Genomic DNA, 16,280 nt, shown 5'->3' on the forward strand with positions numbered 1-16,280 from the left:
AAGTCCAAGCGGGACGCCGCCGCCACCGAAGAAAACGAAATCCTGATCGCCGAACCGCTCGTCGACGTCTCGTCCAGCAAACCACCACCACCGTACGAGATGATCAAGGCCGCCGTCAAACCCATCGCGACCAACGCCACCAACATCATCCTGTTCGAGGCGAGCGACGCCATCTCGTCGGGGTCGTCCCCCAGCTTCAACGACCTGACCATGTCGATCATCAATCATGCGCGCGCGATCGCCAACCAAACCACGGAACCGGACGAAGACGACGTCCAAACCAACGAGATCGGTCGCGACGACGAGCGGGAAACGACCCTTTCGATGGCGTCAACCATGACGACGACGACGACGACGACGCCAACGCCAACCGACGAATCGGTCGTCGCGGAAAGCACCGTCCACGAGCAGGCCACGACGACGACGGTTGAGGGACGTGAAGACGAAGAGGTCGTCGAAGGGACGGCAAGCGATGGCGCCGAAGGTGCCACCGGAAGCAGTAGGAGCGAAACGACTGTTAGTGTGTAGTAGTGTGTAGTGCGCGAGCGAAGAGAGAGATATTATAAGGGAACTAGCGTTTAAGGCAGCGGATAGACAGAGCGAGACACCAAATTAATTTAATGTGTAATTTATAAACTATTTATACGAGAGTTGAAAAAAAAAAGCAGTGAAGATTTTTCGAGAGGATGAAAGTGGAAGAAGAAAGCTAGAAAAAAAATATCGTGACCGTGAGCGAAGTTTGAGTGAAACCCCGAGCAAGCAAGCAAGCTTAAAAAGAGAGACAATAGGCAAGTGAAAATATAGTGTGAGGAGGAGGAGGAAGAACAAGTTTGAACAACAAATATTTTTTTGTGAAGGAAAATTTGTTATTTTGTTTGTGTCAAAATAAAGAGACAATCTATGATTTCTAAAATGGTTGTTTGACGATTTGCGAAAGAAAGTCCGGATAATGCAATCATAAGTTATTCGAAATTCGTAGTAAGGACACTACGCATAGACGCTCTTGTTTCCATCATGTCAATGAGGAGTAATGAGAAGTATGCTTTCTCGGTCTTCAGCGCAGAAGCAGCAGAAAGGTATCTCTAGGAGAGATTATTGCGGTGTCAAATATTTTTTTAAATTCTTTCCTATTGTTTTTTTTTGCTAGCTCTACTGCCGTTCTACGCATAATTGTCCCATGTTCAAAAAAGTTCAACTGAGAAAAACGCGATTGAAATTTTTCGACCAATTTCTGTGTTTCTACGCATAATTGTCCCGTGGGTTCCTATTCACCCTGTGTCCCTAATCGCCCCAGTTAGAAGTTTATCACCCTTATTTGTGATTCTCTTGCTATACAGCAGGTAAACAAGGCATAATGCTTAGTAAAACTAATGATTCCGTGTAAGAAAATACTTGGTGGGACAATTATGCGTAGAAGTTCAACGATGGGACAAACAGACTTGGTGTTGTTTTTGATGAGTTTCCGAACAAAGTACCAGATTTTATGTGTTTTTCTTAAAGTACACATCAGACTAAACTTAAAAATGGCATAAAGTCAAAATCGTCAAAAACTGACATGGGACAATTATGCGTAGAACGGCAGTCTACCACCTCTAAATTGTTTGTTTTTTTAGTGGACAAAAATGCATCTTTAAGGTGCAATGTATGATAATCAAGAATTGATTTTTTGTGCTTTTAAGCATGTTTTATCCTAAAAAAAAGTTTTGATGTACAATTTGAGCTGCAAAATGAAAACATATTTTTCAATTTTCATAGTGTGCACCATTTGGTAGAACAGAGATCCTATGTTTTATTTTTATTTTTATTTGCCTTTTTCCATGATTTAAAAATAGTGCCCATGAACCTCTGATATATTTTTTTCTTCTTTGGAGCATTTTTTGACTAACCACTTGGAAAAATAGTGCCAAAATTTGTTTTAGCAAGGCGAACGGTCTGCCATCAACACCACAAGCAGAGCTTGTCAGAGCGAGTTAGTGATGCCAGGAGACTTTTTTTTAAATATCACTTTTCGTAAGTGTTGGATTGAAGGTCAGTCACAAATCTAGAGTTTTTTTTTTTTGAATGGGTCCTATAAACATATGAAACACAATAGCTTATAGGACTTTTTCAAAAAAAAACTCTAAAAATGATTTTTATTTTATAATTTTATTTTCAAAATTTAAAAAAAAAATCTAAAATTTTACTGTTTTAGAATTTTAAAAGGTTTTTGAATTTTTATGTGTAATAAAAAATAAGAAAATCAACATTAAAAAAAAATAATTTCCATCTTCATTTTTTTAACTTTAAGAATTTTTTGATTTTTTAAAGTATTTTTTATAATATGTAACTATAATTCATAGAATTTTCAATTATTTATAAAATGTTAAGAATTTATCAGAACTTTTTATTTCTGTTTATGATTTGGTTTTATAAGTGGCAGTTTTCTTTTATTTTTAAACTTTTGCCTTTTTTTAATATTTTTGACATATTTTTTGAGTTTAGATTTTTTTTAATTTTTGGAAATTTAGGATTTATTGAAAATGTTGAAGTTTTGAAATTTATTGCGCAATTCCCACTAACTTGGACTTCGCACTAAATTATTGTTATCGATCGCACTATTGCGACTTGTCAAACTGCCTTGGGAAAATTTAAATTTCCTAAAAAATGATCAAAGTGCTCGCTTGTTTTTCAGCTGTCAATCGCAATTTTAAAGTGCGAATGTCCAGTTTGGTGGAAACTGCGACTGGCAGTGTAAACAAACAACTACTGGTTGCCTAGTTTTTCGAATTCTTGTTGTCAAAAGTGCGAGAGAAAACTGCGGGCAAAATCCAAGTTACAGTGCAAGGGTCAATAAATAACTTAAGGTATTTTTAAAATTTCAAAAATATTAAGAATTTTAGAATTTAAGAGAATTTGAATTGTGATTTAATGTTTTAGATTTTCCAAAATATCAAAAATAAAGTTCGATTTTGTTAACTTTAAGAGTGCTCAGAATTTTGCAGGCCAAGTGCGAATGATTCTGATGATACCTCTTCAGTTGACGCTCAGGCGAGGAACATCCTGGAAGGAGCGTCACTGACTACGCCCGTAGTCCTGTTAGATCATTCTTGATCAGAACAGTATAGCTCTGGTTCCTTGCAAGTGTCCTATTTTCTTACCTCCACGTTGGCTTGGTTTTCATGATGACCTAGCTGGTGGCCTGTGGAAACGGATCGTAAACCTTTGACCACCGCGGGTCAAAGTCGAGACGGCTAAAAGAAAGGGGCGCGACAATGTGGGAAAGGGATGTAATTTGTGATTGTAGACGGTATTGTTTTGATTCGCAGTATGTTGAGTCAACTGCTGTGGATGTACCTGAAACATCGCACAACGGGGTTTCTCTTCTCTTCATTCTCAGCTACCACCTATCTTCTGTTTATTTTGTTTCACTTTTTTTTTTCTATCGCGGCTTCTGTTTACTATCCTTTATTTGATTTCGATTTTATTTATTTGATTCTCTTATTTTTCAACGCTCTTCCACTCTATTTTACCAATTGATGCTGCTGTAACAAACTGTCTGTTTTTCCTTAATTAGGCAGCGATGTCAATTTTGTTTATCTTTATTTATCTTTTTGAATAATTTTTCATCTGCCCTATAAATTGCACTTAATACAATCTAAGCTTGTTTGTTACCTCTTTTTATTAACTATTGTTAATTTCATTATCTACTTAATAAATTACTATCTTTCTTTTACAATTGATTCTTCAAATAGTATATTTCTTTCACTGTCCATTGTTTTCAATCTTCACCAAACAAATGAGGTTCGAGCCCTTACTCAATTTTTGGAATGATCAAAGAGTTAACACAAATATTACTATTGTACTTTTGAAAAAAACTTTTATAAAATGCTTAGGACCAAAAATTGTAACAAAACACCGCGACAAAAGAAATAGCAACATATAAACACGACTAAACACTAGGAAAAATTTCAGGAGAAAACAAAACACAGTAAATAACAATAAGTTTTTGAATTCAAACTAAAAATAAAACAGTTTTTGCTTTAATGAAAGTTGATAGGCACACTTTAAATGTTTAGGCGCTTATACTTACATCAAACCCTACTTAATGTACCACCCCCGGCCGAGTTAAAATGCGTAACCGGAAAAGAAGGTGTGCATGCCTGGCACGAACACTCAAAGCGTGTTCTAGCGTGCTGCTCGTACTGACTCAGAGCAAGGGTGAGATGTAGGTGTAAGGGCAGTGCGTGTTCGTCGGGAACCTGGTGCATAAGATCGGTCAAGGCCCGTTCTTACACTGAAAATTGCGAATTGCGAATTAAGAGTGCTCAGAATTTTGATTTTTTTTAGAATGTTTATAATATTTATTTTTGGAGTACTTGCAATTTATAGATTTTTTACAACTAATAAAAAACTATTCATAATTTATTTACAATTTATATTTTTTTACGATTCATAAATATTTAAAAATTCTTAGATTGTTTGAAATTATCATAATTTTCAGCAACTTAAGTATATTTTTTAAGCCATAAAATACAGTTTTTTAACAAATTCATGATTTTTTTGAAAATTTTATGATATTTTTGATAATTTATTTTTTTATATAAAAATTTAAAATTCCCAAAACTTTTTTTAATTTACTTTTTGTTTACTTGGAACTCTTCGCTTTATTTTTTTAAATAAGAATGTTCAAAGCTTTTTTTTATAATTTAATAATGATTTTGATGTTTGAGAATTTTAGTTAGTTATAAAATAATTAAAATTTCATTTTTTTTTTGTTTTTGAATTCAGTTTTTTTATTTGTAAATTTTTTTTTAGAATTTTAAGAATTTATATTTTATATTTTGTAATAAGAATTTTTTTCTGGACATTAGAAATTTACTGTTTTTTTTTTATTTTTGGGTTTTTGTTTTTTTAATATCATTGAAATCATTGAAATTTATACGATTTTGAAATGTTTAGATCTGTAAGAAGTATTAAAGTCTTAATATTTTTTAAATGTTCATAATGATATGATGTTTTAGAATTTTCAATATTTTGAGATTGATATAAGTTTAATGATTATGTACCACGAAAAAAAAAATTCTGAATTTTAATAATTCTCAGTATTTTTAATTATCACATTTTTCCGATTTTTTAAACTCTTTAAAGTATCAGATTTTTTCAAATTCATAGTTTTTTTATACATTCCCACGAAAAGTCTTTTTTCGAGAAAACAAAAATCCGTCGATATTTCCATCCATCCAAAATTCAAAAATATTATTTTTAACGGCCTTATATAATTTTGAAATTTTTATTTTTTAGAGCTTTAAGATATGTTAAAGTCTTACTTTTTCAATTTAATATAATGGTTTAGATTTTTTTTTTTTAGATTTATATAATTTTTTTTTTAATTTTTATAATTCTCAGTATTTTAATTACCAGATTTTTCGGATTTTTTTTAATTCTTAAAATTATCCGAATATTTAAATTCTTATTTTTATTATTTATAGTATTTTTTATTGCAATATATTTTTTTCAATTAAGAATTACTTTTTTTTTTTAATTTTGAGGCATATTAAATTTACAGATATTTTGCTTGTGATTATCATTTTGCTGGGTGATGAATAGAGAGAATGCGTAACGTGATTTTCGAATGATCCCATTTTGTTTACATCTACAAAGTAGGAGGCTGTTCAAGCGCTAGCATGACTTTTTTCTTACTGGAAAATGAGCTATTTTATAATCAGTAGTATGTGTTTTATTTTATCTATTTTTTGGCAATTTTGCTGGAAAATCGTGGCGAGAGTTTCATTCTGCGATGTCGCAGATAAATACCCTAGCTGATTTTGGAATCCTGCAGCTGGTCCAGCTAAAAAAACATCGCTAATAGTAGAGAGACTGATCCAACAAACAGAAGATTTTCACTAAACCAGGTTTTCAAACGGAATCAAACAATAAAGACAGCCGCAACTTCCATTCAAAGTTATAAAAAATGACGATCTCACCTTCCACTTTCTTAAGATTTCTTAACTAGAGCTCTAGGTCCTCAAAAGTCACACATTTTTCATTCTTGCAAAATCAAAAAATAAAATAATAATTTTCGATAACAATACTCTCTACTTTTGGCGAACAGTAAATTGGTTCCACTTTGACAGTTCAAAATTGAGGCCGTTTTGCGAACCACCATTCAGCACCCAGTTATTTTGTAATGATTTCTTCTTTCTTTATATTTGGAACTTGTTTTTTTTAAATTATCAATTGTTTAAATGTTTTGGAATTTTCTGAACTTAAAGATAAATAATATTTTTAAAAAATCTTTTGAAAAAATAGAATTCTAGCTTTTTTTTTATTTTTTTCTAGGAATTTTGTTCAAAATTTAAAAACCAAAAAAATAACAAAAAAATAGCTAAAAATCTTTAAATATTCAAAAGGACTTCCAATAATTCAATAAAAAACCTAAGCATTAAAAAAAGAAAAAAAACCAAACATACAAAAAATATCACACAAAAAAAATATTTTTTTGTCCAGAATTTACTAAATTCAAAAGCAACTTTAAATTTATAAAATATCTAAAAATCTTCCTTTTTTTTATGACGGATTTTTCAAGGGGATCATAGTTGATCTATTGCAAAATTTTGACTTGACAATTTAGTTTTTTTACACATAAATAAAACAAAATCGGGAATGGGTCTGTGGTATGCCTTTTGTATGTTAAAATTAACGTAGGACTTAAGGAACCTGTAAGGGTGGATTTTCATGGATTTTTCGATGACCGACATCGAAAGCGGCTTTCGATGCTCGTGGTCAAATTTGGTCAAAAACTCATATTTTTCGACCAAGTTAAGTGGTGAAATAGTTTAGATTGATTGTTCATGGCAGTACGAACAATAAAAACAAATACTAATTGCCGGAAAGCCCCGAAAATGTGATTTTCCGACTTTTGATTTTCGATGCACGAGCATCGTAAGATGACCGACATCGAAAGCATAGTCACTACCATGCTTTGCTAAAATGTCAGTGCATCGTAGTTCGATGCCTGTCCTGTCAGCCATATTGCTGCCCCGACACCATGGACACAAACCAAATAACGCTGTGAAATATTTCCGTGAATATTTCAAGCAGGCAAGCGTTTCAAGCGTTTTGTGGCAAACACATGAGATTTTTCCGATGCCAAAATGGCAACAATGGAATCGGCTGATGTTGATGTCGACAAAGTTTTGAAAAGAGGCGATAGGCTACCTCAAATTATTTTAAAGTGGGTTTTACGTTTTCAAATAACAAGAAAGAATTTTGATTTTATTTCACAGCATGAAATGTATGTCATTCAAGGAAAATGTTGATTGCCACCTATGATACGAGTGTTTCCCATAAACATAGAACATTTTTAAACAGTACGCTAGATCAAAGTGTGTACGGTTTACCATGCACGGAAAGTTGAAAACATGGAAAAAAATAGATTTTTTTTCATATTTATTTTTATGGAATAAATATTTGATAATTGCATCATAGTTCTGGCTGAAGGTTAGAAGAGAGGGAGAAATTAAGAAGAAAAGCAAGTAAAGAAAAAAAAATAAAGAAATAAAGAAATAAAGTAATAAAGAAGTAAAGAAATAAAGAAATAAAGAAATAAAAAAATAAAGAAATAAAGAAATAAAGAAATAAAGAAATAAAGAAATAAAGAAATAAAGAAATAAAGAAATAAAGAAATAAAGAAATAAAGAAATAAAGAAATAAAGAAATAAAGAAATAAAGAAATAAAGAAATAAAGAAATAAAGAAATAAAGAAATAAAGAAATAAAGAAATAAAGAAATAAAGAAATAAAGAAATAAAGAAATAAAGAAATAAAGAAATAAAGAAATAAAGAAATAAAGAAATAAAGAAATAAAAAATAAAGAAATAAAGAAATAAAGAAATAAAGAAATAAAGAAATAAAGAAATAAAGAAATAAAGAAATAAAGAAATAAAGAAATAAAGAAATAAAGAAATAAAGAAATAAAGAAATAAAGAAATAAAGATATAAAGAAATAAAGAAATAAAGAAATAAAGAAATAAAGAAATAAAGAAATAAAGAAATAAAGAAATAAAGAAATAAAGAAATAAAGAAATAAAGAAATAAAGAAATAAAGAAATAAAGAAATAAAGAAATAAAGAAATAAAGAAATAAAGAAATAAAGAAATAAAGAAATAAAGAAATAAAGAAATTAAGAAATTAAGAAATTAAGAAATTAAGAAATTCAGAAACTAAGAAATTAAGTAATAAAGAAATTAAGAAATTAAGAAATTAAGAAATCAAGAAATTCAGAAATTCAGAAATTCAGAATTTCAGAATTTCAGAAATTAAGAAATTTCTTAATTTCATATTTTCAGAACTTCTTAATTTCATAATTTAAGAAATTCAGAATTTCAGAATTTCAGTATTTCCGTATTTCAGAATTTCAGGATTTCTGAATTTCTGAATTTCTGAATTTCTGAATTTCTGAATTTCTGAATTTCTGAATTTCTGAATTTCTGAATTTCTGAATTTCTGAATTTCTGAATGTCTGAATTTCTAAATTTCTGAATTTCTGAATTTCTGAATTTCTGAATTTCTGAATTTCTGAATTTCGAAATTTCTGAATTTCTGAATTTCTGAATTTCTGAATTTCTGAATTTCTGAATTTCAGAATTTCATAATTTCATAATTTCATAATTTCATAATTTCATAATTTCATAATTTCATAATTTCATAATTTCATAATTTCATAATTTCATAATTTCATAATTTCATAATTTCATAATTTCATAATTTCATAATTTCATAATTTCATAATTTCATAATTTCATAATTTCATAATTTCATAATTTCATAATTTCATAATTTCATAATTTCATAATTTCATAATTTCATAATTTCATAATTTCATAATTTCATAATTTCATAATTTCATAATTTCATAATTTCATAATTTCATAATTTCATAATTTCATAATTTCATAATTTCATAATTTCATGATTTCATAATTTCATAATTTCATAATTTCATAATTTCATAATTTCATAATTTCATAATTTCATAATTTCATAATTTCATAATTTCATAATTTCATAATTTCATAATTTCATAATTTCATTATTTCATAATTTCATAATTTCAAAATTTCTGAATTTCATAATTTCATAATTTCATAATTTCATAATTTCATAATTTCATAATTTCATAATTTCATAATTTCATAATTTCATAATTTCATAATTTCAGAATTTCAGAATTTCAGAATTTCAGAATTTCAGAATTTCAGAATTTCAAAATTTCAGAATTTCAGAATTTCAGAATTTCAGAATTTCAGAATTTCAGAATTTCAGAATTTCTGAATTTCAGAATTTCAGAATTTCAGAATTTCATAATTTCATAATTTCATAATTTCATAATTTCATAATTTCTGAATTTCATAATTTCATAATTTCATAAATTCATAATTTCTTAATTTCATAATTTCAGAATTTCAGAATTTCAGAATTTCAGAATTTCAGAATTTCAGAATTTCAGAATTTCAGAATTTCAGAATTTCAGAATTTCAGAATTTCAGAATTTCAGAATTTCTGAATTTCTGAATTTCTGAATTTCTGAATTTCTGAATTTCAGAATTTCAGAATTTCAGAATTTCAGAATTTCAGAATTTCAGAATTTCAGAATTTCAGAATTTCAGAATTTCAGAATTTCAGAATTTCAGAATTTCAGAATTTCAGAATTTCATAATTTCATAATTTCATAATTTCATAATTTCATAATTTCATAATTTCATAATTTCATAATTTCTGAATTTCATAATTTCATAAATTTATAATTTCTGAATTTCATAATTTCAGAATTTCAGAATTTCAGAATTTCAGAATTTCAGAATTTCAGAATTTCAGAATTTCTGAATTTCTGAATTTCTGAATTTCTGAATTTCTGAATTTCAGAATTTCAGAATTTCAGAATTTCAGAATTTCAGAATTTCAGAATTTCAGAATTTCATAATTTCAGAATTTCAGAATTTCATAATTTCATAATTTCATAATTTCATAATTTCATAATTTCTGAATTTCATAATTTCATAATTTCATAATTTCATAATTTCAGAATTTCAGAATTTCAGAATTTCAGAATTTCAGAATTTCAGAATTTCAGAATTTCAGAATTTCAGAATTTCAGAATTTCAGAATTTCAGAATTTCAGAATTTCAGAATTTCAGAATTTCTGAATTTCTGAATTTCTGAATTTCTGAATTTCTGAATTTCATAATTTCATAATTTCATAATTTCATAATTTCATAATTTCATAATTTCATAATTTCATAATTTCATAATTTCATAATTTCATAATTTCATAATTTCATAATTTCATAATTTCATAATTTCATAATTTCATAATTTCATAATTTCATAATTTCATAATTTCATAATTTCATAATTTCATAATTTCATAATTTCATAATTTCATAATTTCATAATTTCATAATTTCATAATTTCATAATTTCATAATTTCATAATTTCATAATTTCATAATTTCATAATTTCATAATTTCAGAATTTCAGAATTTCAGAATTTCAGAATTTCAGAATTTCAGAATTTCAGAATTTCAGAATTTCAGAATTTCAGAATTTCAGAATTTCAGAATTTCAGAATTTCAGAATTTCAGAATTTCAGAATTTCAGAATTTCAGAATTTCAGAATTTCAGAATTTCAGAATTTCAGAATTTCAGAATTTCAGAATTTCAGAATTTCAGAATTTCAGAATTTCAGAATTTCAGAATTTCAGAATTTCAGAATTTCAGAATTTCAGAATTTCAGAATTTCAGAATTTCAGAATTTCTGAATTTCAGAATTTCTGAATTTCTGAATTTCTAAATTTCTGAATTTCTGAATTTCTGAATTTCTGAATTTCTAAATTTCTGAATTTCTGAATTTCTGAATTTCTGAATTTCTGAATTTCTGAATTTCCGAATTTCTGAATTTCTGAATTTCTGAATTTTTTTGTTGTGCTCTTCTAAATGCTGCCAAACATTGTTAATATTAATATTATTTTGTTCTATCCGGAAATAAATTTTGAATGGTTCTAAATTAAAAGTTCTCCTGCATTTGTCTAAAATTTTTATCTTTGGTTTTTCCGTGCACGTGTTGCTTTGTGTTGACGTTTCCCCAAGCGTTTCTCTCCCATTTTCTACCGTTCCTTCTTGAAACGCTTGCGGGAAAAATGGCGGTCTGCCCGTTATTTAGGTTTGAGTCATAGCTAAGTCATAACGCCATCCAAGAGCATCGTAAAAATTTCGATGCTCGTGCTTACGATGTCGTTGCATGATCCATGAAAATCCAGCCTAAGGAGCAAGTTTGCTCCTAGCAGTGGAGATGCCCTAAGAGTCAAGCACATAAACGGAGGGACAGAGACGCTAAACTTCTCGGCTAGCTCAGTCGATACAGCATGCAAAGAAAACAAAAAAAGGTCACTCACCGGCACCCTCCATGGTGTACTTGTAGGTCGGAATCGGCGGCTTCGGAATCAACTTTGTGTACGTTTCCGGCATCATCTCTTTGAAGCGATCGTGGAACGAGAATCTGAAAAGGATTTTAAGTCGTTAGAATTTGAATGTTGTCTTTTGGAACATGAGTTTAACAAACCTCAAGCACTTGAGCAGCACCTCCTGGATAAACTTCGGCCTCGGGTGCTCCATCTCGAGCAGCAGGCAGCTGTCCCAGTCGTCCCAGCTCCAGCGGAACTGAAAGTTGCTCAAGTGGTACGAGAACCAGTTGGCGAACCGGTCGAAGCAGCTCGTGTTCATCGAGTCGATTCTCATGAACAGGATTTCCGTGGCCTGGGCCAACACTTGGGGCATTTTGGACGGCTGCAGTTTGCACAGCTCGATCAGGATCGATCCGTAGCAAATCTCCAGGTAGCGCGGCGTCGGCATGTGGAACAACTCGGCAAAGATGACCTCGACGATGCAGTACTCGAGCGGGATTTTGTCTTTGTAGGACAGGTTCAACAGGTGGGCGGCACAATCTTTGCGCTCCCAGTGATGGGTTTCGATGATCGAGTGGAGATGCTCCTCGATGAGGAAACGCTCGATGGAGTGGGCTCCCGGGAGAATCGGCCCCGCCGGGCAATCTGTGTAATCGAACATCCGGTAGACTACCCACGGCATGGGATATTCAAACGAATCCTGGTGCGGCGGCGGATGAATCACCGGCAAGTTGTGCTGCAGAGCCTCGCACAGGACGGAATCGAACGCCAGGTACGGGCGAGGAATGTGCTTCTCGGCCCAGTTGTCCTGGCGCAGCTTACGGATCTGTGCCCACAGACAATCCAGATATTCCTCCTGCGGATGAGGCGCATCAACCGACCAAACTCTCAACGAGTTGTGATGCTTCTTGGTGCGCTTGTTCAGAAACACCTCAATCCGAACCAGCAAATTCTCCAGCGCTGATTCCTTCTTTTCGTACAACTCGCGGCCAACCCAGGGCAACGTCGAGAGAACCGCAAAGACGTACCAATCGCGACGAACCTGCGGAACCGAATCCTCATTCGCTGCGTCAACCATGTTGTCCAACAGCTGGAGCAACGAATTTGTCGAGATGACGTGACAATTGACCAAATCGGCCAGAAAACGAAGCGCGTAACGGGCCGCGTCCCACTTGCACTGCTTCAGATTCTCCTTGAAGGCCTTCACCATATGGTCCACAAACTCCCCGCCAAAGTTGTAATTTTTCGCGTTCATCAACCCCACCATCGTCGAGTAGATCGTACACTTTTCCGGCATCTTGATCGGACACTCGGACAAAATCCGCAGAATCTTGTTCCGGAAGTTGCCCAAATCCGACTCCAGCACCGAAACCAACCCTTCAAGGTTGGACTCCAACGACGAAGTGCTATTCTCCCCCACTCTCAAGATCAGCGCCTCCAGCCGTTCCTCCATCTCCTGGTTCTCGGACACCCGGCGACGTTTACGGGATCGCTCTGAAACAAAAAAAAAAGATCCATTCAATCTGGCACCACGGCCACCAAAAAAAAAACTCTCTCGCCGTAACGAGGTTAAACTTACCACCGTAAAAATCGCCATCGTCCTCGTACGCGCGGCGACGATTCATGGCTCCTTTTTGAGAGCTGCACTTCCCCGACACGGAACAACCAAAATTAGAACGGAACGAACCGGATTTCGCACGGAATTTGCCGAAAAATACGCGCACCGAAACGACGAAGCAAACTTTTTCGCGACGCTGGCTTTTCACCGGATGACAGATGTCGGCCCGATGCGGCGTCAAAGCGGCACTGGTATAAAGTTACGTCAAAACTGGTACACTGTGAATGGGAGATGAGTATGACCCACTTTTGGTGGAGTGGAATTTTGAGTACTCATTTTTGAGTAAACAAGTTCTTATTCAAAGAAGGCATTGATTGCTAGTGATTTTCAGCACATTTTGTGATTTTATAATGATCCCTACTACACTGATAATCAACATTACACACTGTTCAGTTCACTTTTACACACTTGTATGGGATTTTTCAGTTCAAGTATGATTACACGAAAGTGTGTAATCATACTTGAACTGAAAAATCCCATACAAGTGTGTAAAAGTGAACTGAAAAAAGTGTAATGCTGTTTACCAGTGTAACACAGCTATATAAATATATACATAAAAACAAAATAAAAGGCTATGTTCAAGCCCAAATTTCATTTTTTTTACTATTCAGAGATTTTTTTGAAATTTTCAGAATGTTTAATAGAATCGGATGTTTCAGAAACTTAAATATTTTGCGCTAAGAGTTTTCTATGCAGATAGGACTTTTTTTAAATTTAATCTAGAATTTAGTATTCTATTTTATTTCATTTTCGGAAATTTAATTAACTTAAATATTTTTAATTTATTAAGCCGATGCAAATATTTTTAAAAAAATAAAAAAATAAAAAATAAAAAAATATTAATATCAAAATAACATGCCATAGTTTCAACATTTGCATAGAAAAAGTGTTTCAAAATGTATTTTACACTAGTTCAGTTGTTTTGCAATAAAAGTTTTCAAAAAATGTAAAATTTGACGAAAACAAAAAATTTAGCGAAAAAAAAACTTTAGCGATAGCAGACATCGAAAATTTTCAAAAATTCAAAAGATTTTTAATTTTTTTAGCGAGAAATACGACACGTTTGGCAGATAGGTCGAACATTTGTAATGTTTATTTGTATTTTTATTGGTCCAATCATCAATCGCAAAAACATGAGTTATTAATTTGTATAAATCCAAAAAAGGTCGAATTTCGCTCTCCGTAGCAACGTCGATGTGGCAAATGAAAAGTTTGTCTCAAATTTAGTTTTCCATTGTCACTTCTTGTAGAACATTTAATTTCTAATTCGAATCAGTTATAATTAAGGCTACCAACTGTACGTATTTTTTCCTTACCATACGGATTTCCGACCCTCTCCGCGGATTTTTAACAGGCCGGAATTTTTGTAGGGAATTTCACGCATAATACGGATTTGTATGTAATTTTAACAATTTTTGAACATTGAATTGCTTTTTTGATTTGGTCAATGCTTTTGTTAATTAGACATTTTAATTTAACTGTGAGTTTGATTTAAAAAGGTAGAGTTTTACGGGTTTTTCTCAATTCAAACTTGATTATTTATTTTTTTCTTTCATATGTTAATTGGACTTTTTGAAAAACACTCTAGAATTGTTCGTTTAGACATTCCGTTTAATAGAGTGTTCAAAATTGGGTCCTAAAATAAGTCTTAAGTTACTGATATTTATTGGTCACAACGATAGCTGACCGATTCTTCGGCTCTTTTCAAAAAAATTCCAAGTTTTTTTCAGCGTTTTGGCTGTAGTGGCAAAATAAAAGAAGAAACCTAGGGGAACAGCATCTAATTCCAGCGTGCCTCTAATGTTGGCAGGTCAGAACTTTGACATTCAATTAAAACTAATTAAAAGCGTTTTAAGCTGAACTCGAGTGATAAATAGCTCAATAAGAAGTGAGCAAGCAAGTTTCTATCAAAAGTTTTGCAAAATTAGTTGTTTAAATAGTGAAAATCAGCAAATTGGATGGAGTTAGGAGCGAGGGCTTAACCTGCCAAACATACGAGAATTTCCCCTACCAATGTTATTACATATTTGGAAAGATAATTGATTTTCCTACAAACAAATATCATGCAGAATGAACCATTTAGTACCTGTGCTTCCCCTGAAATAAAAATGTAGCGTGACGGGACAACATCGTAAAACTGGACTTTTAAAAGGCACACTACAAAAATCGCTACAGTTTTGCCAGTTTGATTTTTAAAAACTTTTGCTCTTCTACCCATTATCACAAATTAAAAAACGAATCTTTTGCTCCTTGAACTGAAAGAATTGGATAAAATTTGAGTTTTTGCCAGCCATTTCTTTTCGTGACGGGACAACGAAAGGAGCAGATTTCTAGATTACTTTTTCAAAACAACCAATGAGCCATGGGTTTCCTATGTACATAAGACATTTTGAAAAAGTAAGCGAGATTTATGAAAAAACTCCTCTCCCGTACAATGGCTTGCAGACCACTTTTGGTCAATGTTCTTGGCTTTTAAGGTAAGAAAACGCATTTAAAGCACATTGCAATTATTGCATCATAATAAAAATGATTTTTTTCATATTAAAAATCATATTGAAAATTGAAAAATGTGACATTTTGGTGTAGCTTCGCTAAGAATCGGTCAGCTTATTTTTTTAAGTATGATGAGCCTTTGTACGACCACAATGGGTTGCAATTGGATTTTTTAATCATTTTTTTTAATAAACCTTTATGCAGAATGCATATTTATAGCATGTTTATAAATAATTTTACATCTTTCAAATAATTTTGAGATTTATAAATAAATAGTTTTTATTTTTATTACTTTTAAATATTTTGGATTTTCAGCAACTTCAGTTTTCCTCAGAACGTTAATCTTTTGTGTGGCCGCAAAGGATTTAAAAAAGATTTTTGAAATGTTACTTTGCGTCCTTTCTTGACAGAATGCATTCTACATGTCTGCGGATCATAAACATGTTTTTACCGTTGTACTTAAAAATTAACACGAAGCTTCAACACAAGGACCCACTTTAAGCTTAATTGGGTCCTAAAATGAAGCTTAGATTGCTGATATTATTGTTTACAGCGATAAAGCTTATTTTTCTGAGTACAATGACGCTTTGTACGAGCACAAAGAGTTTAAAATGGATTTTTAAATCAATTTTGAAAAATTAACCTCGCGGTCCTTCTTGACAGAAAAGCTCCTACTTGACAGCTCGTTCCAAGGGGACCATAGTTGATCCATCGAAAAAATGTTGTCT

General features: G+C 31.7%; 1 protein-coding gene across 1 annotated transcript in view; it reads right to left on the reverse strand.

Annotated features, from left to right (window-relative positions):
• Positions 1-13,230, reverse strand: part of LOC6046260 (nuclear cap-binding protein subunit 1) — a 48,749-nt gene extending 35,519 nt beyond the window's left edge. The window contains exons 1-3 of the mRNA XM_038258881.1: positions 13,021-13,230; positions 11,600-12,935; positions 11,433-11,536 (exon numbers count right to left, since the gene is read on the reverse strand). Coding sequence (XP_038114809.1) covers positions 11,433-11,536; positions 11,600-12,935; positions 13,021-13,066 — 1,486 coding nt within the window. The 5' untranslated portion in view covers positions 13,067-13,230. The remainder of the gene's footprint in view (positions 1-11,432; positions 11,537-11,599; positions 12,936-13,020) is intronic.
• Positions 13,231-16,280: the final 3,050 nt, after the last annotated feature.

The sequence above is a fragment of the Culex quinquefasciatus genome, chromosome 3 (assembly GCF_015732765.1).
Source record: "Culex quinquefasciatus strain JHB chromosome 3, VPISU_Cqui_1.0_pri_paternal, whole genome shotgun sequence".
NCBI lineage: Eukaryota > Metazoa > Arthropoda > Insecta > Diptera > Culicidae > Culex > Culex quinquefasciatus.